This window comes from Megascapheus bottae, chromosome 27 (genome assembly GCF_031878675.1).
Source record: "Megascapheus bottae isolate mThoBot1 chromosome 27, mThoBot2.hap1, whole genome shotgun sequence".
Taxonomy (NCBI): Eukaryota; Metazoa; Chordata; class Mammalia; order Rodentia; family Geomyidae; genus Megascapheus; species Megascapheus bottae.
In genome coordinates, this window is record NC_143535.1 from 3,750,605 (window position 1) to 3,773,672 (window position 23,068).

Here is a 23,068-nt window from a genome sequence, read left to right on the forward strand (position 1 = left end):
CTCAGTGGCATGGCAGTTTGCAAAGCTAACCGCTGTGAGAACCGGTAACTTCGCTTTCCTATAAACGAAGCACAGTTCTCACCTCAAGCTTCCATTCCCACCTGATTGCCAAGCACAAGGACTTCTTTGTCACTGTAGGCTTTGAGTCAGTTAAATCCAGTGTTTTGTCTGTTTCCTGCCTTCTCCCGAGTGTACTTCGGGCCTACTGCATAGCACGGAGTGAGGGCCAGTTCCCGCCTTCCACGTGATTACACTTAGACTCCCAACGTGCCCAGGCCGTGTCTTTCCTGAGTCCCCAGGCACCGCCCAAAGCCCCCACTCCGTTTGACATGTCATTTATTTCTGGGTTTGCCACGCTCCAAAACCAAGCAACACGTTGTCTACATAACTCCCGTAACTCCCTTCTAAATCAAAGAGGGACACTTGCCGAAGGCCCCCACACAACGGTCCCCCTGAGGGCCAGGCTGATTCCCAGGCCCCTGAACAGTTCACCAGCACTCCGCATCTCCGTCTTGACTGAGCAGCTGACCTTGGAAAATAAGTGCCCGGTAGAGAGCAGCCGGAGTCAGCCTTCCCTGGAGGACAGAGCAGCCGTGGTGGTACCGGCTTCCACTCTCACTGTGGGCTGTGTGCTAGTCCAGCCCACCTTCACCTCAACCCCACAGCACCACGCCACCTACAGATAGGGCAGCCAGAGCTCAGCAGTGTTTCGCCCACGGGCCTAAGCTCACAGAGAAGCAATGGGCAGAGCCGAGGTTCACCTGGGCTCTGCCCTCTGCCCGTGCTGACCAACGGGCATACGCGGGCAGCTCTGATCTTACGAAGAGATGAGCCAGGAAGCACGTGGCTTTCTTCACGTTACAAATGACAAGTCCCTTGCATTCTCATTCTCGAGCCCTGGCCTCTACCACACAGATCCACGCACTGACGCTTAGAAACACACAGTTGCTCATCACTCTTTCGTCACTCATTCATGCAGAGTGGTGGACAAGCACGCGCTAGCCGTCATTTTGCTCCTGAGTTACCTTCCCAGGGGCGGGCGTGCGCAGGTTAAGTTGCTATGTATTCTAGCAAGGCTATAAGTGGATTGCTAGGGTGATCATACAATTTGTTGTTCAAGCCAGGATACTTGGAGAAAAATGGTTCTCTAAAAATAGGGCTGGGAGTTCGGCCTAGTGGTAGAGTCATTTCCTAGCATGCACGAAGACTTGGGTTCAATTCCTTGGTACCACATACCTAGAGAAAAGCTGGAAGCAGTGCTGTGGCTCAAGTGGTAGAGCTCTAGCCTTGAGAAAGCCCAAGGATAGTGCTCTCAGGTCCTGAGTTCAAGCCCCATGACTGGCAAAAATAAATAAATAAATAAATAAAAAATAAGCAACAGAGACTCAACTGACCTACCATGGCGATAACCAGGGCAAACGAAGGTACGGGTTCCCCTCCCCTCCAGAGAATCTGGCCCTTCCCCACCTTTCAGTAAGTGAATACAGCCAACAGGGGCTCTCCACTAAACCCAACAGAGTGAGCTGTCATTCGCGAGAGTAAATGTCCACGGGCTGGCCCTCTGGATTTTATGCTGAGCGAAATGGGAAGGCCTGCCCCAGGGGAGCGTTGCAATCCAGTTTGCATTTTTCAAACAGAATCGCCCTGACTGCTAGTAGAGAATTTGCTAGTGGAGATTGAAGGATGGGAGACGCAGCAGCCCTAGGCCAAGGCTACTGGAAGTCGTTGTTTGGAATCTGGACCCAAGAAACGAGGTGCCCCTGGTCAGTGGGCAGGAGGAAGCCTGGCGCAGGCTCACCTTTAGCTCTGTGGTCCTCCTCCTTGGGGCATTTGCCCCCTTCCCACCATTTGCGCTTCAGGATTTCCAGGCGGTTGTTCTCCTGCAGCTGAAGGATGGCCAGGTCGAACTCGTCCCGGAAAACCGAGCCTGCAGGGGGTCACAAGAGAGCCCAAGACAGGGTGTGAGCCCCCTTCCGCCCTGCTCCACACACCTGGAGGCCACTCTGCCCAGCCCACCCTCAGGAAGGGACGTATCCCCGAGGCCTCCCCAGGGACAGCTGTGGTCCTCCGCCTGCCCCATGGCCTCCTTTGCAGACAGCAGACCTAACTTTGCTCAGGTTGCTCAGTTCCCCTTCCTTTCCCTGCCACACACAGCAACTGCCCAGCCACAGCCAGAGACCAGGCAAGGGCCAAGCAATGGCTCTCCAGCTCGTCCCCCAGACACCCCTAGTTTCTAAATTAAAAGGGGGAGGGGTCCATTCTACCAAAGTGACATGCCCGCCATGGCTTAGAAGCTGGGGGCAGGGCTGCCCATCCACCCCCAGGAGACTACTGTTTCCGCTTCTTCAACATGCACCACTCAGCCAACTGTCTTTGTCAGACACTTGTGGCGGTCCCCACCTTACACCAGACAATCGTTTACCCAGAACAAGAGAGAATAGGGGTCTCTTCTCATGGCCAGGCATGCCGTGCAGGAGGATTAAAATGTGAAGCTGGCTCCAGGCAAAAGGAAAAGTATGAGACCCTACCCAAAGAAGAACTAAAGAAGCCCTCCCCAGGTACTGGTGGTTCACGTGTCATGTTAGCTACTTTGGAGGCTGAAAATGAGAGGATGTGTTAGAGGCCAGCTGGGGCAGAAAAGCCTTTCAGACTCTGCTTCTACAGAGGGAAGCTGGGCATAGTGGTTCCAGCTTGTGGCCCCAAATGCAGTGGGAAGGTAATAGGTGGACAGCTCAGGTACCGAGGAACAAAGCAAGAAAACCAAAACTAGCCAGCAAAAAAAACCAGGGCTAAAGCTGAGGCTCATGGGTATGAAGCTAGCCCAAGAAGTATGAAGCCACCCTGGGTTCAAACTCCAGACTGCCCAGAACCAAAAAACTAAAACAATTCAAGAGGTTGGGGATGCAGCTCAAGTGCTAGAGTGCCCGCCTAGCAAGTGCCAGGCTCCAGGCTGAAAGCACAGCACCGCAACTTGACGACATCCTGTCCTCATAGCTGAGTTAAGCTGAGCCCTCTGCCCTGCCGGTCACCCGGACCCCTGCTTGCCCTCCCTTTCCTAAAGGAAGGCTTCTCTCTATCCAACGTGATTCTTTTTTAATTTCTCTGATGAAGTGCTGTCAAGGGGATTTGGTTCTGGAATTAAGGCTTAATCACAAAAACAGGCTTAAATGAAGCCGGGGAAAGCTCCACGCCCCGCAGCATCATGAGGTCTGCGATGGCTGAGAAACGGCTGCCAAGAGACTGGAATCAACTCAGCTGCCTGTTGGTTTGCTTGCCCATGCTCCATGAGGTCTGGAGTGTGAAGAAGCCTCAGAGTAAAAGGGGCTAGTGGAGGAGTCAGGCAGAGGCTTGGAACTAACCAAGTGTTATTCCAAGCGCTTCTCAAATTGGAATGGGATCATCTGAGGGATTCTGTTGAACTGCATTCTGTTCTTTTCCAGTAGGTTTGGGGCAGGGCCTTCGACCCTGCAATTCCTCCCTCCACGGCTACAGAATGCAGAGTCTACCTACACACACACACACACACACACACACACACACACACACACACACACACACACACACACACACACTCCAGGCCTTCAGCACGGACGTGCGTGCACACAGACAGGCTCAAGTGGAGCAGGAACCCCCCCCACACCTGCGGTGAATGAATGGATTTATGAGCAAATTGCCTCACAGATGTGGTTAGGTGTTAGCCTAAAGAACAATGCAGATTTAGAGAGGAGAGCCTGGCTCAGCAAGGCATTTCAGGCAGTTTCAGGGCACTTCCAATTCAATCTCACAGCACATCAACGGCGCTGCCCACACCACGGCAGCTTTCTAAGCTCCTAAACCACCTGATACAATTTCCATCTTTCCCTTATTCAATTTCTCTTCATTTTCCTGTGTTCAACCATTCTATATTTATGTCCTTCCCTCTTACTTAGGAATGATACAGACACAGGCACAACCTCAGAGCACCTGAACTCTGTCTCCTCAGCATGATACACTTCCCAGCCTCTCACGAAGCCTGGGGCAGCTCAGAGCATGTTTTCCTACCTGCTCTGTCCCGGCTAGCTGTAGGCCCCATTTGAAACTGGGCAAAACTGAATTTGGAGACAGGCATCCCAGAAGCAAGCCAGCTTCTCTATCTATTATATGACAATCTTGAACCAGCACCTACCAAATCTGCCATCTACAGAGGGGAGGCGTCACCAATGAGATAATACACATACAACAATATCATGCCGGATGTAGTTCCCTCTGTTTTTCCTTAGTTATGAATGGATGTTTGTAGAATTGATCTAATACACACATATAGAGAGTTTATAGAACTGGTCTAATATATATATATACATATATATACACATACTGTACACACACACACACACACACACACACACACACACACACACAGAAAGATAGTCAAGTTCCTCATGAAACTTGAAGCACTTGACATTTAGGTTAAATTTATTTAATCACTGGACTAGCACCAAGGTACACCCTAAGTTCATTTCATGGTTCACTCCACCATGTTTAAAGAAAATGTCAGCCAATGAGAACCAAGGAGCCCATAATCTGAGGCCCATAATCTGTAACCGACATTGATGAACTATGACAATAGACAGAGGATATGGAGGTTTACAAGGGGGCTCAACAAGATCTCTGGTTTGCAGAATTGCTAATGTCAGAATCCAGAGTTCGAGGCTGGCTCCTAGTATTGCCTAGATGTCCATGGGCTTGCTTTTAACAAATCAGCTCTTCAATATTAGAGGAGATTATGGGGAGGCCAGTTATGGGACTTCAGGTCAAACAACCTAGGGAGGCACCCAGAACAGTAACCAGCATGCATTGCTAGTACCAGGTCCATCTGACTCTATGGCTATGTTTGCTCCACTCTGCAGGTATAAACGAATCCTCGAATCCTGCCATTTTCCTTTTTTTTTTTTTTTGATGTGATGGTCTATTTTGGTTACCAATTATTTGCCTGTTGCTGAAGATTCCAGCCTTTCTGATTCCAGAGAGATCTTAGTAAAGTATAGCCTGTCCCGATGCTATAACAAAACACTTCTGGCTGAATACTTTGTAAGCAGAAATGCATTGGAATCTGGGAAAGTCTGGATCAAGGCTCAGTGCAGTTCCATGGCTCCTTGTGTCCTCACATGCAGAAAGCTCCATTAAATTCCCGTCTCTCTGTGTGTCTCTCATGTCTGTTTCTCCCTCCCTCTCCCTTTCCCTCCCCCCCCCCCCCGTAGAATGGGTGGATGGAACTCAGGGCCTAGTACAATCATCCCCATCTTGGTCTCCCAAATACTTATAATGATGGGCGTGAGCCACTGGTGGTGTCAGCTGGGTCCCACCGCAATCTCAGCAGCAATGAATCCCGTCCCCCTCGTCTTCTGGTGGAGGCTGTGTCACCAGTGGGACGGCCTGAGGTGTAGATATCTGTCAGAAAGCACAGGTGGAGAACCTTCTGGAAAGCCACACCTCGGTGCCCTTCTGTAACAGACGAGGAGCTGCCCAATCAGCAGGCCCTCCACCAGTTTCCAGCCATTCTCAGTGACCCGTGCTGACTGATGTAGACAGGGCAGTGAAACCCACACACAACATGAGTGCCATCTCCTGCGACCATGGCAGCAAACTTTCCACTGCACACGCTAACTACCAGTCACAACAGTTCGTTCAACAACAGCTATCTCTTCCTTCTGCTCACCGCTGGTAAAGATGTCAATCAACAGAACAATGGCCAAGGGACTGGAGAAGAAAGAGACAGAAGGAACCAAAGGCTTGAAGGATCCGTCAAGAGTGTCCATGTGCACTTTAAAAATGAGAATTGAACCAAGCGCCTGTGCCTTATGCTTGTAATCCCAGCTACTCAAGAGGCTAGACCTTATAGGAAAGTCTGGGAGACTCTTATTTCCAAATGACCTCTAAAAAGCCAAAAACAGAGGTGTACCAGCCTTGAGAGAAAAAAGCTAAAGGACAGTGCACTAAGCCCTGAGTTTCAAGCGCCAGTACTGGTAAACACACACACACACACACACACACACACACACACACACAGACTAGAATAGGAGTCAGTGAACTAGCCAGTCCACTAACTCTTGATACTCACAGGCTGAAGCTGGTCACTATTAGTGGAAGTACCTGGGTTTAAGTGTGCCCGCCTAAAGTCAGTGCTACACTGGTTTGTAGGCACAGGGGTTGTTGCACTGGCCCCTGTGTCCCGCGGTTTTCGGTCCCCCAGGCCTGCCTGGACCCGGAGGCTGCCCCTGCCCTGCGTACCCACGGGCATGCCGATCCCGTAGCCCTTCGTGTCCAGCAGGTCCCCGATCTGCGTGAGGTTGCAGTTCCGCTGCCGGTGGTATTCGTTCATGGTGGACTCCAGCAGGAAGGCGTAGTTGGAATTCAGCACCCGGGCAATCCCCTCCTCCGTGCTCTTTACAAACACGCTCGGCTGCTTGGAGTACATGTAATTCCACATGCGTTGATAGGTCTGGTAGCGGGAATTCTGGGGGAAGAAAGGGAAGCCCGGCTGGGAGAGGAAACACTGGCTTCAAGAGGGATGGAATCAACGCCTCAGGGTGCTGGCCCTTCTGCCTCTCCATCCCCTCTCATAGTCAAGGACTTCTAACTCGTGTCATCTCCCAAGGTATTTCCTGCCACTGGTTCCTGGTGGAGGAGAGACTTGCGTTTCCTACAGGAGACCAGAAAGCCACAGGAGATAGTCCTGTGGCTTTTGCCTACTGTTGGGTCTTCCAGGGTCAACTCAATGTGGGGCAGAGAGCTCAGGCTCATCCAGGATTTACACAGCCATGTCACCTGAGGAAGCAGTCTGGGTCTCTTCTATTCACTTTAAACCAATACGTTAGTCACATATTGATTGCTGGTTTCAGCTTTATCAGTAACAAGGGAGTCCATCCAGACTCCACGTTTGTACGAAACCTTCCTTGGTCTCCATACTCAGCTGTACTGAGACTTGTATGGAAAACAGAAAACTGAAGGTCTTGGGCTTGCTTCATGTGGAAATCAGATTCCTGGATATTAGGTTGGTTCGACACCGAAGAGCCCCAAGGGAAATCTGCTTCCCTAGAAATCTTGGAGCATATGAAAACGACAGTTCTGTGTGGCCTGATTCTGTCAGCCTCGGTGATCAATCAGCATGTCTGACAGAGGATTCTCTGTTGTGGCAGGGCCTTCTCCTGAGCTTTGCAAGGAAATCCCCAGAAAGTCAAAGGGGTTGCTATCTTAGATCTACCAGCCTGAAATGGAGGATACTGGGTCCTGTTATCTACCATTTCTTTAACCTCATGTATTTTTTGTACCCCATGTTATCTATGTACTATCTATAAAATTGAACTCACTTTTCGAAATATAAGTGGCACCTGGTAGCCACTTCCTGTGAAGTACTGGACATAAAACCAAAGGTTTGGTTCATAAGGAATGCACATAAGATAAACATGCAGTTATTGCAATTAAAAAGAAGAGTTCTGGGCCAGAAGTGTTGCCTAGTGGTAGAGTGTTTGCCTAGCACGCATGAAGACCTGGATTCAATTCCTCGGTACCCCATACATAGAAAAAGCCAGAAGTGGTGCTGAGGCTCAAGTGGTAGAGCTCTAGCCTTGAGAAAAATCCAAGGACAGTGCTCAGGCCCTGAGCTCAAGCCCAGGACTGGCAAAAAAAAAAAAGGAGAGTTCCACCATGCAAAACCTGAAGTCACCTCGAGAACCAGCAACTGTCCATGTACACTTTGGGACAGGATGACGGGGACCTGACACTGGGGGATAGTTCACAGAGCAGGAGAAAACCACAGCCTCGCTCGTGTCTCTAAACTAGATGTTCAAAGGAGAGAACGAGAGGAGGGCAGATGTTCCTGTCTGGACTCTGGCCCGCCCTGCCCCGTGGGGTGAGCAGCCACCTGGGTTTACCTGGAAGAAAGTCATGCTGGAGCCTCCGTGAATCGTGCCGTACTCAATGGCCGTCTGGTCGGCCAGGTCGTCCACGGACTCAATGGGTACATCCATCCGCTGCACGGTCAGGAAGGCCGCCAGGTTGGCCGTGTAGGAGGAGATGATGATGAGGGTGAAGGCCCACCTAGGCAGGGAAGACCGGGAAGCCATCACCGCCGGGCACTCCCCAGGGTCCCAGCCCCCAAATCCAGTCCCGCTGCCGCCACCCAGGAGAAACTGGAGGGAGCTTTCTGGAGGGAGCTCTCAGCATTAGCAGGAAGAGAGGAAGGAGGCGGGGTATGGGATATCAAGGGAAATGAATGGAGTTTGTGAGGGTTGCCCCAAAAGAAGACAGTTGGTTCCCCCTCTGGATTTCCGAAAGAAGCCTTCACTGGCTGTTATTTCACAGATGTGTAGTGCATGCACATAACACATTTTGGGGGACTGGAAAATGAGCTGGTGAATGAGCTGAGGGTACTAGCCAGAGGGTTCTGTTTGGAGCTGGGCCTTGCCTCCTTGTGCTCAAGCCAACATTCAGATGCATGCGGCCATGTACGAACCTCGGGTGATCCCTATCTCTCAGGGAGGCCAATCTCCTATCCTGATTTGACAGCTGAGGAAACGGCTTAAAGAAGTGCAGTGATTTGTCCAGAAACACACTGGTGAATTTGTATTGCTGAGCCAGTTCTACAAATCTTAATGGCACAAAGCCTTTAATGAAGACAGACTGTTTAAAAGTGTCTCTGAACCGCTAAAAGGTTGGAATTTGAAAATATTCTTACAATGGCCAATGTGGCTCCTGACTTGATATTAAGTTGCTACAACTCACTGAAAATCAGAATAATTCTGCAATGCAGGAAGCATACAGGCAAAAGCCCTTCACAGGGTTTTGTGTTTTGTTTTTTTTTTAATTTCATGTTGGTGGGTTAAGTAAACTTTTCCCACTGGGCCAGCAGTATGGATATACATCTCAATTTGCTCATATATAAGAAGGCAAATCTATGCACAAATGATGAAGAATTACAAACTCTGATTCTGAGGGTCTGGATTCACGAGGCATTGTCCGTGGTGTAGACAGATCTTGCCTGTCCAGCACCTCCGGGTGAATTTTCAGAGCAGGAAGTCCCATTTTTCTATATCCCCAGGGACTCCTGCTGGCTGCCTTCACAGAGGCAAAGCAACAGCAGGTCACAGTCCACCTGCGTAGTGTTTCTGTCTATCCATGAGGACTGTGTTTGCTCGTCTTCTCTTCAGAGTTGTGGGCTGTGTACGGATCAACCCTAACCTCAAGGTGGAGGCACCATTTTTCCTTTTCCTTTAGCTTCAACCAACTGAGGAGGAAGCAAGAGGGCCAAGCTACACCTGGGTGTCCAAACCTACAGTTTGATTTGTAATTGATGATCCAAAGCTCTTACTTTGCAAACCTGCCTCTCGGGGCTTTAGAAAGATCTTCCCCTCCACGTGCTTCCATTAGGAAATGAAATTAGTACACCACTTTCAAGTTTCCAAACAGCTTTCCTGCTCATGGAATCATCTGCCCATCTCTGAGTGGGTGAAAGTTTTTCCCACACCTGTGGAGGTGACTGAACAGTGAGCCAGGAGGCCAGGACTCAAGTGTCAGGCTCCTTCTCCAGGGACTTCCCTGCAGACACACATTTGCATCAACTGGCATACGCCTGCCAGCTGTTTCCAGGATGGGAAGTAGCCTTTACTTGGCGCTGAGCTGCCAGGGCTGCCTCTTTGCACTGGCTCTGCTTTGCACCCAGACTCCCCAGGCAAAGGGGGTTCACCCACAGAGCTGCTAAGTTCCCCTCAACCAGCAGCCACCGTGGGCTGGTTCAATATCCCCCACGGATCCCCAGGGGGCCAGGTCCCACCACCCTCCCCTTCCAGCCTTACCAGACCCCGCTCACACAGCGGGTGGACAAGGCCCGGGGGGCGATGGTGGAGCCCTGCTGCATGAAGCCGCCCACGGGAAACCACAGGCTGTTTCCCAGGGAGTACTGGTTCACCAGGAGGTTGCATCGGCCCTGCGCACACGGGTGTGGGCTGTACCACTCATAGGGGGTCAACCTGCGGGAGAAAAGCAGAGGAGGCGGCTCTCCTTCCCCGCCTCGCCCTGTGCCTCGGGCCTTGCGTCTGGGGCTTGCCTTTGTCCCAAGCAAAAAGAGAAGGAGAGGAGGGCTGCTGAACGAAGTTGGTGGCGTTTCTCTTTACCCAGAAGCACTTTCTTCCCCGGTGAATTCTGATGTGGGCCTCAAGGATCAAATCATTGGCGCCCCCTGACAAGAAGCAGAGCCTAGGAAGTGGCCGGGAAAGCCGTGTCCTCATTCCGCAGTTCTCAATCCTCAGCTTTCATCAGAATTACCAAGAAGGCTCCTTTGCATGCCGATTGGCAGACCCTGCCCCCAAGCCACACATTCTCCGGGGACAGGGGGGTGACACTGCCTCCCTGTCCACTCTGAGAGCCCTGACTTCATGACAGCTCCCCTGTGGGACTTCCTCAGCTAGCTTGGGAATGGCTGCTGGAGACCTGCTGTTTAATACTTGTTTCCCTTTAAAAATGTGTACTCGATCAAAGTGGAATGGGTCCAGAGGAAGAGGTGTGGGTGCCTTGGGGCTCTGGCCATCTCTGAAACCTCTGGGAGCTTCCAGGAGCCTTCTCATCCCTTCACTTTAGAACAGAACTTCCTGGGTTCAATATGGTGTGTGTGTGTGTGTGTGTGTGTGTGTGTGTGTGAGAGAGAGAGAGAGAGAGAGAGAGAGAGAGAGAGAGAGAGAGAGAGAGAGAGAGAGAGACAGAGAGTGTGTGTGTGTGTGTGTAAATCAAGCCCTGAGACCCTTTCCTGGCTCTGGAGGTGAATGGAGAACCATGTCCAGGGGCTGGAGCGGATTTCAGAGCAGTGGAGCAGGCTCATGCAGACAGCTTCCTGAAAGCAGCGGCAGACAGCGCTGCGAAGTGGAGAGCGGAAGTGTCAGACAGCCCGCGAGCTCCCACACCTCGCCAGCTGTCACTGACAACAGATCGTTGACAGTGGCGATGCCTACAGGCCCCAGAGGGTAGGTGACACCTCAGCCGCCTAGGCAGAGCCGGAGAAAAACGACCAGTGGGTGACTGAAGACCATTCCTCGTTGAGCTGTAGATGATTATTTTGGATTTTGACCTTGATCCCTATTGGAAGAGGTATCTTGGGCCAAGAGAGGGGCTCGCAGCAGGGTTAGCTACACTGACATCCATCGGGGCTCTGGACATGCTGCTGTCTCTGTTAAGGGGAGGGAGCGTGTGCCTGCCAGATCCATGAAAAGAACACACTACCCACAGAGATAATGTTATCTACCCCCACCCCGCCCCCATGCCCTGCTAGTGTAATGAGGAGAATAGGGAACAAATGCAAAATCACCTGCCACCCAGTCTCCACCAGACTTCTAGAAGCTCTGCCAGGGCTGTTTTCTGTTCTCACTTCACAGTGGTCCACTGCAGTAAGGCAAGGGACTTGAGAGGGGAGTCTGGAAGCCACCAGGGCTGTCCCCACTCCTGGGGAGGAGTGAAACCCCACGGCCCTGAGGTCTATAACAGGCTCGGAGACAGTCAGCCATAGACACCACGGGAGGCCACAGGTTTAGGAGGCTCCTGGGTGTCTCCCACAGGGCTTGGGTCAGGCCCTGGCCTCTGGGGAGAGGGCCTGTGATGGCCATTTATCTCAACTCAACCCTGCTCACAGCACGGCTCCCTCCTGTGCCCTCGCCACCTGCTCCCTCCACTGACTTAGTCAAGCAGGACAGCTGTGTTTTCTGGGGGCAGATCCTGGCTTCGCAGAATAACATTCTCCCCGGCCAGGGTCACTGCCGCTTCCTACCCCTCTGCATTTGCGGGCTCTGTTTCTTGTCATTCAGCATTTTGTGGCAGGTCCTGGCAAGGACAGATGCCAGGGCAGCCAAATGCACAGTGCTTAATCAGAGTGATCTTCCTGCCACTTCACTCACTCCCCTTTTTCCCAAGGCTCCTACACAAATGGCAGCGAGGTGGGAATGGCCAATGATGGAGACCAGCAAGGGGCAAGAGGCAGGGGTACAGAAGCAAATTGAGACAAGTGTTTCTGTCTGGGTCACGCACGTGAGGGATGGTCCATGCAGCCAGATGGATGGGCAGCGTTAGGTGGACAGCTGGGCAGACAGCGTTTCAGGCCCTGAGTCCCTCTCGCATCCTTCCCATTTGGCACCAAGGTCTCTTCAACTGCCCTCTCCTCCTCTCACCCCTGCCCCATGCAGTTCCCAGATGTGGACACCAGGTGGCGGTGTGAGGACAGGCAAGGGGCAGAGAGTACCTAGCTACCAGGAAGAGGACACAGCTGACAGCCAGATAGGCTAGAAGCATGAAGAGCCAGACGCCTGGAGAAAAGGGGTCCAGGAAGGAGAAATACCCAGGTCTGCGACCCTGGAAATGGAAATGAAAACAAGATTCACTATACACGGTCAGTCAAAACGGCCTCGGGCAGGGCAGGGCAGGGCAGGGCAGGATGGGGCAGGGCAGGGAGTGTGGAGAGTATGGGTTTGGCTCTAGCTGGCATTTTTGAGGGATCTGGGTGACTGGGATGAAGATCTGGTGGGGGCCACTCCAAACCACGGCCCCCAGCTCTGAGCTCACAGACGGGGGCGGAGCACTTCTGAGGAAAGTGGAGCAGCCCTGTGTGCCCCTGCTGTCCCATCCAGACCCTTGGGGCAGCACGGATGGGCTCAGAGCATCTTCTAGCTACTGGGGACCTGACCGCAGCATTCCTCTGACACCTGTGTCTCGTCTTTCTCCCCAGAGTGCTAATGCCACAGGCATCTTGGGACTTGGGCTTGTGAGGTCACCTCACACACAGGGAGGCCTTCTCCGTGGAAATGGCCTGGGAAGGCACCTTCTCTTATAGTCATTATACCCGTGGCAAAGAAAACAAAGCCTAAAGTGGCCAAGACGTCACACAGTGGTTAAGTAGGAGACTTAGGACTGTGCCAGGCACCGCGTGCCATCTGAGAATGTGGTGTGCTCGGCGCCCAGAGACGTGAGGCAGCAGGGGATGGAACCAGGTGCTGAGTGCCCACCATCTTTTACAGAAGAGCAAAGTGGAATGAGAAGGGCAGGCGAGTCATTGGCTCCATCTTTAGCTGTATGGTCTTGGGTAAGTCCCTGCTCCTATCTAGCCTCAACTGGAGTTGGATGAGATCTCACAGAACCCACAGGCTTACTGCATCTGTTCTGCAACGTTTGGTTTTGTAGCAGATGTCAGTATTAAACAATCAGGAGATTGCACAGGAAAGCATTACGCGTCGACCTTTTTAAATGACCCAGGTGATCGGTCAGCAGCACAGTGGAGTGGTTGCGGCTATAGACGGCGCATGCTCTTCCCAGTGTGGGTTATTCCTGGGTTCGCCTTTTCCATGATCATGAAACCACTAGGCCAGATGCTGCCCAAAGACCATTCAGAGTGGAAAATACTACCACATGATGGTCTCTGGAACCCGAGACTAGAAGTCAGGGTTAACCTCAGGCATTCTGTGAACAGGTAAGCCTTCACGCTCAAGATTCTATCAGTCACGGGCACAATCTAGCAGCATCCTAGATATTTCATGCAATAAAAACCACCTATACCAATGTCATGCTAGACTCATGCCGCTCTCTGAGCTCGCAGTCTTCGTAGGAGGCTACAAGTATCAACACGGTGGGTGGAGAGGCACAGTTCTGCAGGGCCCTCTGACACTCCCACTGCCTCAGTCCAGGCTCGTTCCCCTGCTCTCCTGGATGGCTTTCCATTCCTTCTCAAAGAGCCCACTCCTCTCCTACCCGGGAAACAGATTTGCTTTCCCGCTCCAGACCCCAGCTCAGGAGAGGCAGAGGGTGGCATCAGCTCACCCCTGCCAGGAGGGCAGCTGAGAGGGGCCCTGTGGCCTTTCAGCAATGCACAGCCACCTCTCCACAGGTGATCACTCCGAGGCAGGTTTTCTTTCCCAGCGTGACTCAAGCTAGGGACTAGTCCAACGAAACCACTTGCAACATCTTCCCCATGGTGCGTGCGCGCTGACCTGCACAGAATCTTGTGAGAATGCAGGCGTTTGAGAGACGAAGTAATCAAAGGAAGGGAACAGACTTTTGGGCCTGTGTGGTCCCATTATGTAAAATTTCTCACAGGAAACAAAGGACTCGAGAGCAGCAGAATCATAGGCCTTGGTGTGGTTAACCCAGGACTGATCTTAGGCTCATCATATCTTCTGCACTATACCAAGAACTAGTGCCTGGAAGTGGGACAAAGGAGACAATCCTGCTTACAGACCTACTGCAGTATAAAGCGCTAGCTTAGTCCACTCCAGGGGTCTCCCTGGACCCCCAGACTTTCTCTGGGCAAATGTCCCTGAATTCTCTGCGTCCTATCACTCGGGATTATTTTTCTCTCTGTTTGAACTGTGAGAGAGCCAGAAGAAAACAATATCTTTTATTGTTGCTTTCTGAATCTGAAACCCCATTAGATGTTCAGTGTCAGAAATTTATACCTGATTATATCACAATGAGCGAAGTTGAGGAAAATGACAGCACTATTTAAAGCTGCCATATTTGATAAGGGATGATGCATAGCCGTGGGAAACACACATACACACCACACACACACACACACACACACACAAAACCATCGGGGAGACCCAGGTTATAAAACAAGGACCAAGACAGAAACACAGCTCCGTTAGAGACCTATCAATCATATTGCTGAGGCAACATCTGATTGGCTGACCCTCGCCAGAGGAAGAAGGGCTGGGAAGTCACTTGAGCTTTGGATCTCGGCCTTGTGTGGCCATGGTTCAGGCTGAGATGAGGCAGGGGAGAAGTGTGTTCCTTGAGTGATTCTCTACAGGCGTGATTCTTTACTATTTTCCCTAGGTGGATGTTTTACCTTGCTTCCTACCCAGAGGATGCCTGGGTTACTGGCATTTGAGAAAATCAGGTGTCACCTGCCATAGGCATTTCTTCCCAGTGATAGCTTTCCCGGAACCCCCAGAAGATGCACGATGGGAATGCTTTCCTCCACTATATGCTCTTCATTTCCAGACCTTGCTGACAGATGGAATAACTGAGACCCAGGGAGGGGAAATGCCTCACTCAAATCACTGGTGATGGCTTCAGTTTCTCTAGTTCTCCTCCACTCAAATACCATCTGTCCCAAGTCTTCCTCTCCTCTTCAATCGCTGCAACATGGGCTTAGGAAGTCCCTCATCAATCCCAGGCCTTCTCCCCAGCGCCACTGGAATCCTCGCCTACTTGGTTCTTCCTACCCCTGAATGACCTCGTTAAGTGTTATGGATTATTTATCTTCATCGTCATTCCTTTTGACTCTGGTATTTATGGGCACCTGTATTGATTTATACAATCAATATAACTGCTGACTGCAAGCTAGGTCTGTTCCTTCTGGTAAAACATGGCCACTTTGGAAGTAGATAATTGGTGTTTTATATATGTCTCTGTGGAGAGATAGCCTTCAATCCATGCCCCAATGTCAGGGAGAGGGCAAGTGCTGCTGGTAGAACTGAAAATTAGATGGCAGAAGAATTAGAACTGGTGCCCTGGGATCTGGGATCTTACTTCTGTCTGACTGCACCAGGACTAGCACCCTTGAGGCTCTGTGACCAGAGGAGCCACAGATTGGCCACCAACTGATTAACTGTGGTGGTGTGCTGAGGGGGGTCCTTTGACTGACAGGTCTGTGACTTTCCTCAGAGCCATGATGTGGCACTGAACCCCTCTGACATGCACAGAGCTTCTCTTGTCTTAGAATAGGAATGGGATTGCTTTCTCCCAGTCAAGTCAGAGGCATGGGACACTGGAGCCAGATCAAGGAGGACAAGAGGTATGTTAAAACACAGTGCACACTGTTCTGGGTAAGTCTTGGCTGTGACAGGTTATAAGTTGTGTGATGCTAGGCTGTTGTTTAATCCCCGTGTCTCTGTCTCTGTTCCTGTAACATGTAGGTAATAACAAAACCCCCACAGGGTTGTTTTAAATATGTTAACGTAGAGCTACATCTCTGTGTGCATGCTTCTTTTCTGCCCCATGAAGAGGGGAGGAGATGGCTTGTGACACGGAGAGAACTTCCTTTTGAAGTACCATTTTTTTTGTCCTGTGGTAACATGTACTATGGCGGGGTTGATGGGGAATGTCATCTGGCTAGAGTCACTTTCCATACATAACTCCTGGAGTTTCTAAGGGTTATAATTCAGGAATCAAAAGAATGCTGCAGGATGCTATAAGGACACAGTCTCTTTCTGTGACTCTTGGGAGAAGAGATGGATGTGAGCATTTCTTATTCCACTGGCACAACTACAGCAGCCTCCCCCAAGTAGTTTTGCATATGTTGACTTGTCATGCATCCCACCTCTGACTCCAAGAGGAAATCATCAGAAGCAAGCAATTAGCGCCTCTCCACATAAAACACCCAGATGGTCTGTGGCCTATATAACCCATATGCTAGCATTCGCTTTTTCACTTTGCGGGTTGAAAACCGCATGGGAGGAAACCAAAGTTTTTCTCTTGCCTTGCTGAATAGTCCTGGGCAAGCCATTCAGCCTCTCTGGATGCCATTTTCTTCTATAAAACATACCCCCTGCTGCTCAATCCCCTGAGAGGTGAACTCAAGAATTACTAAAATAATGCTAATCTTAACCTCAAGCTTCTCAGGAGAAGGTCTCAAGAAATAATCAATTTTAGAACAATTATATATACAGGGACCCATATCTGCATTAGATGGGCTATCATGTTACTTAACTTTAAGGAATAGAATTCTACTCCTTTTCTATTTCTTTATAACAGAGTATTAAGCAGTATTAGAAATGATTCACTGGTTTACTTAGCAATATTCTCCATTTTCCTAGACAGTCTTTCTGAAATGAAACAGACTTTCTAAAGAGGGAAAAAAACCACAGGTAATAAATCTAGCCAGTGCCATGCATTAATTAATTTACTGTTGGCATTTACTTCTTGCTCACTTTTTAATCACTGCCTCATTTTTTTCATTCGCTTTTCTTGAATAAAGACTCTAGCTGAGTTAAAAAAAAAAAAGAAAACAAAAAACAAAAAAACAGCAGGACGTGTTCTGCATGAAGGGCAGAGCAGGACAGTTGGTCAACAATGGTTTTGTTTCTATTTTCTAGGGAGTCTCAGATGGTCTGATTCCCTAGTGGAGCTAGAGACAGTAATCTCAGATAGTAAAGGATCCCAAAAGATCATCTAGACAGTGGAAAAATACAGGCGTCCTCCTATGGAGACAGGCAGTTGGATGTGTTTGAGACTTGGAGACAGAAAACCAACCTGGCATCAACACCACAGCACCAAGGTTTTTGCCTGCCCTCTCCCCACGGCACTGACTGGGCTCTGTCCTGCACAAAGAGCATCGTCCAGTCTGCCCCAGCCATAGCTGGACTCAACCAGAGCCTGTGAGTGGAAGTGCTTTGTAAATCACCAGCTATCAGCCAACAGACAATACCTTCCATGTCTACCAGCCTCTCTAAAGAAGTTGGCACTCTATTATTCACATGACATTTATTCACGTGGGGGGAATCTCTGGGTCAAGTGTTGAATCCCAGGTCAGCTTGTGGCTCAGCACTCGCTATACCAGTCTGAGTGTGCTATGGGAATACAAACTTACTTTGTTATTAGCCTGAGAAAAACATCATCAGGCAAATGGCTGTGGCAGGGGGGGTAAAAAGGACAGAAAACAACATGATATACTCTAACGTCAAACATAAATGTTTTGTTTTTCTCTGCTCTGCTCTCTCTTCTACTCACACATATTTGAGAGCCTCACAGTCTGCATCAATACCATAAAACCCTCGAAAGCAAAACGCTCTGGGTGATATACAGCTGTACTAAACGCCAAACTTCCCAGTAAAGAAGAAATCAGTTAATTTGCCAGGGAAATCAAGAGTCTTGAACTTCAGAGGTCCTATCACTTGGCTCTCGTCCTTCCAGGAAACATCACAAGATGTTCTGGACTCGGAAGGCTGGGCTATTTACACAGGCTGAGAAGCAAGCCTGGTCCCAGCCAGGGATCTCAATGTGTTCTCAGTGGATGCTATGCCGTAGGTGGGATGAGAGGTATTGGAAGGAGAGAGTTGTGGCCTCACCTGAGCAGAAGAGGCGTCTGGTCTACCTGAAACATGTTTGCCATCTCTTTTGCTTCTCAAGATCAGTGGGGGTGAATGACAGAGGGGGAAATGGCAATCTATTCCTACAATACTGACCCTGCAGGGCTTGCTTACAGAAACCGAGGCTCCTAGGGCTTAGTGCCACTTAGCTAGAAGAGATGGGGCCCACTGCCCACAGAATCCTTTATGACTCTTGCTCACCTTGCTTCTCTTCCTCCTCTTTCTTTTCTCCCTTTCTCTTTCCCTTTCTGTCTCATCCATTCCTTCCTTTCCTACCCTTCTTCTTCCCTGGCCCTGCTTCATTTATAAAGTGCACAGACCCCTGGTAGTGTATGCCAAGGCCGGGCTCCTTGGCCAGCCAGTGCCAAGTATAGGGAATAAGTGTTAAACAGAGCAAAAGGTTCTTCTTGTTTTGGTCCTAGACACTCCCTGAGCAGAAACAGAATATCTCCAGATGTAAGGAAGAAGGAAACTAGTTCATATTCCACTCTTGATAACCCATGTTCATGAAAAGGCACAGATAATCTTAGATTGTGAAAAATTCTCTAGTTATTTCTGGCCATCTTCAGTTTTCAGAAACACACTGAGAGAGACCTTGAAGTCATTTCCTGTACCACCACAAATATAAATAAATGATCAAGTAACTCCTAAATAGGCATTTGCACCATGTGTTAACAAACTACTTCTCTTGTACATGGATTTGATTGTCACCAGATGCTCATTTTTGGTACCAGGTACTCATCTATCAGGTGATCTGAAATAAAACTAGGTCATTATAAGGTATAAATGACATCACAGTAACCATACTTTGGCTGAAAGATAGCCAATGAGTAGAAAAAAACTCGTGACACACCAGACACTTCATTTAATGTCATAACTGGGCCCTAAGATATTAGCTCCTCCAAGTCACTTTACATTTAGACTCTGGCAATCTCTGCCCATCTAAACCTGAGCACTAGCAATTCCGTTAAGGTGTTTTTACATCAGAGACAGTGGGGCTCATTTCCGACTCATTTTTACCTGGTCTCCTCCACATTAGTCAATTCTGGTTTGTTGTCTCGTGAGCTGACTTTTGAATACTTTCGAAGTGTAGTGCCTCACACACAGAATGCACTCAATAAATATTTGTTGAATAAATGCATAAACTGTCAGTCGTGCTCAGCGTAAACTGCTCATGCCAGCATTCATTTTTCACTCCGTTTGGCTCTATTATAAATCAGATCTGAGCACCTCTGTGGCATATTGGGGCCTCAAAGGGGAGCCCAGGGGAAGGAAGGCGTCTTGACGAAACTGGGGGTGGGGCACACAATCCAGTCAGAGTTGTCTTAAGAAATAGAACCAAATGGGAAAGAAATCTATCTATAGCTATTTACATCCATCATCATCATCATCGTCGTCATCATCATCATCTATCTATACATCTATGTATCTGTTTGTCACAGTACATCTATTACTCTATCACTACCATCTATCTATCCTTCTATCCACTTTATCCATCACTATACCTATTGATCTGTCTATCTATCCATTCACCCACCCACCTACCCACCCACCCACCTACCCACCCACCTACCCACCTACCTACCCATCTACCCACCTACTTACCTACCCACCTGCCCATCTACTCACCTACCTCCCCACTTACCCACCTACCTCCCCACCCACCTACCTACCTACCCACCTACCCACCCATGTACTCACCTACCCACTTACCCACCTACCTACCCACCTACCCCACCCAGCTACCCAGCTACCCAGCTACCCACCTACCTACCCACCTACTCACCCACCCACCTACCCACCTACTCACTTACCTACCCATCTACCCACCTACTTATCTACCCACCTACCCACCTACCTCCCCACTTCCCCACCCACCTACCCACCTACTCACCTACCCACCCACCTACCTACCCACCTACCCATATACTCACCTATCCACCTACTCACCTACCCACCTACCCACCCACCTACCCACCTACTCACCTACCCACCTACCTACCCACCTACCTAGGAATTGGCTAACATGATTATGGGATCTGGTAAGCCCAAAATGTCAGCAGGCTATAAATTCAGGAGGACTCTTCCAGCCATGGCAAGAATACCTCTTTGAGGAAACCCGAGTGTTGTCTCTTAGAGTCTTCACCTTCCTGGAGAAGGCCACTCGCATTCTTGAAGGCAATCTCTGTTCCTTGAAGTCAATTCATGGTGGGCTCTAACCAATTTCCAAAAGACCTAGCAACCTGACTAGTGGTTGACTTAGCCTAGACAAGCCAGCTGCCATCCTGAATGAATGTAAGGGAGTGGAGATGGGCGTAGGTTTGTGCGCACGGCAGGGAGACCGGGGGTGTGGCTGTGGCCAGAGATGCTACGCAGGGAAGAGGTGTCCCAGATACCAAGAAGCCCAAGAGCAGGTGTTGTCTGTGGGTAGACGAACAACTGCCAGCTGCATCTAGGCCCGGGGTTGCTGGCAGGTCTGTCAGCTCATCAAGACATCTAGGCCACAGCCTGCCTCTGTGTGTGTGTGTGTGTGTGTGTGTGTGTGTGTGTGTGTGTGTGTGTGCCTTGTCCTTGGAATGCCCTCAAGCACGGTCAGTGGAGAGAGGTGGAGCACTGCCTAGGAAGTACCCAGGACTCAGATCACTGTTCCAGAGCAAGGAGGCTGGACTCCAGGCCCTGCCCCGAGTTAGCTACAAGCAGGCCTCTGGTTTCCTTTTCTGGCCCTGGGTGGATGAGAGCCGGGCAGGATGATCTTTCCTGTTCAGCCCCAAGCCAGGAAACCCAGCCACCCCTCAGGAAACCCCTCGGCTGCCTGTGGGCATGTTCTCACAGATTCATGTGACAGTCACTCTCATCAATCTAGCTAGGTATAGCTTTTCCTTTAAAAAACAATTAACGAGGGAATGCAACAGGCTAGGTATAACCAGAATTCACTAGCCCTGCTCTGTGTGGCTCAGAACAAACAATCGAGAACTATCTGACCCCTCATCAGATACGAGGTGGAGTGGAGTGAGGCGGGCTGGGCCCCAGAGAAATCCTGGGGAAGACTTGTGGGGACTTTGTCTCCAGCAGCAAACCAAGTGACCAGCGAGGCCAGTCACTGCCACATGTGCAGCCGAGCATGAACCCATCTGGCTTGCCTATTTCTGTGCAGACGAAGGAGCAACGTGTACTGGAAAGCTCACTAGTGCGGCTTTTTCCAGCCCTCCTCTTTGCAAGTTCCCACGGCTGATGGGAAGGGGAAAAAAAAAAAACAGCCGACACATTTGCATGGAAGTCTTGAAACCTAAATATTTCCGTGAATCATTCATTATTATCATAAAGCTCAGTGTTTGCATGCAAATAACTTTAATAACCTAACTGCTTATAAAAATCAGTCTCTTACCATGTGAACACGGTACAGAATGCTGATCCCCAGGGTCATGAAGGGTTTGGAGAAATCGATCACCTTCTCCCGTTCGGCAGTGATGGTCAGGCCAGCCACCGCCAGGTCTGCCTTCTGCAAGGAACAGAGAACCCATCAGCGGGGCGGCCTGTGAAGCCAGGGCACAGCCTCTGGTGACCTGGGATGCACCTGCTGAGGAGAGGGGACCCTAGCCAGCCCATCCGGCTCTGAGAGACCAGCAGAGCTCAGACCTGGGCGGTCACTCCAGAAGGACAAGATGCTGTCCCCGCTATACTGAGGCTCACCATGATGAGAGGGATCTCAGTACATGGGTGATGGAGGCGAGAGGGACCAGAGTGCTGACACGCAGACTCAGATATCCTGGGGCAGCGCCGGGGTGGGGGGCTAGCATATAGAACCCCCTGGTTTCTCCAGGTTGAGGACTGTCTACAACTTAATTGTTGGCTTCCTTGGGCTGACTTTGCTGGGAGCCTGGGTGGCGAGGCGCTGTGCTGGGGTAACATGCTGGGGCCCCAGAAATGGCCACCACAGCTATTTCCTAGAGGGAGATGGAGACGAAGGACTGGAGTGCAAGACCAGGTGAGGAGGCCCTCATCCGTGCCAGAGTGGGGCTGGGATCCCGGCCACTTCCCAGTAGAAAAGGTGGGAGACAGGGAGGAATCGTATCGTTCTGCAGTCTGCAGAACAATCAGGCTTTGCTCTGAAGGGCTCCCCGGCCTCCCCCTTGCACCCCAAGTGCCCGCTTCTGATGGGATTCTGGCCTGAAAAACCATGTCGAAAAAAGCAAGAGCAGACATGCTTGTCCTCAGTCACTCCCAGAGGGTAAGAGTCCCGGGCGGGAAGGGTGAAATCGACAGGCACGTCTCCACATCCACTACAGCGCAACTCCAGTCCTCCATGTTCAACTCATGCCCTGGCCCCTAACCAGTCACGTGATCCAACACAGGTAAGCACACAAAGAGCCTTGTGAAGTAAAGCCACCCTGGAAAGAAGTGAGTTCTGTGAAGAAGAGAAACCACGAGGGGCTCGTTGAACATCTCAAGTAGAGATGGGGCAGAACTCGTTGGCCCCTTCCTTGGTGGGGAGCTCCCTAGAGGGTTTCTCTTAGACCCTCGGCTTCCCAGCGATGCTGGCACTGACTTGGTGAGTCCAAGTGAGAAGTAAGAAGCAACACTGGTGAACAGAGCCCTATCCGCCAGGGTGGTGCCAGGCTCTGAGGCCAGGCATGACACAGGCTGGGTCAGCCGGCCTGGGACCCATGGGGAGGAGATGCAGAGGATCATGGGTGCCCCCAGCACCCATGGCTGCAGGGAGGAGGGCAGAGAGCTGAGACCTCTATCCAAAAAAAACCACAAAGCAAAAAAAAAATGACAGAGAGGAAGGAAGGGAGGGAGGAAGGGAAGGAGGGAGGGAGGGAAGGAGGGAGAGAGAGGGCAGGATAGAGGGAGGGAGGAGGGGAGGGAGGGAGGGAGGGAGGGAGAGAGAGGGCAGGGAGGAGGGAGGGAGGAGGGGAGGGAGGAGGGGAGGGAGGGAGGGAAGGAGAGAGAGGGCAGGAAGGAGGGAG

At 50.6% G+C, this 23,068-nt stretch overlaps 1 protein-coding gene across 3 annotated transcripts in view; it reads right to left on the reverse strand.

The window, feature by feature from the left end:
* Grik4 (glutamate ionotropic receptor kainate type subunit 4) overlaps positions 1-23,068 on the reverse strand; it is a 289,257-nt gene that overhangs the window by 10,257 nt on the left and 255,932 nt on the right. For all 3 annotated transcript variants that reach the window (XM_090319318.1, XM_090319317.1, XM_090319316.1), the window contains 6 exons: positions 21,484-21,597; positions 12,257-12,366; positions 9,831-10,004; positions 7,911-8,076; positions 6,268-6,493; positions 1,799-1,927 (listed from right to left, as the gene is read on the reverse strand). In XM_090319318.1, the coding sequence (XP_090175444.1) occupies positions 1,799-1,927; positions 6,268-6,493; positions 7,911-8,076; positions 9,831-10,004; positions 12,257-12,366; positions 21,484-21,597 (919 nt within the window). The remainder of the gene's footprint in view (positions 1-1,798; positions 1,928-6,267; positions 6,494-7,910; positions 8,077-9,830; positions 10,005-12,256; positions 12,367-21,483; positions 21,598-23,068) is intronic.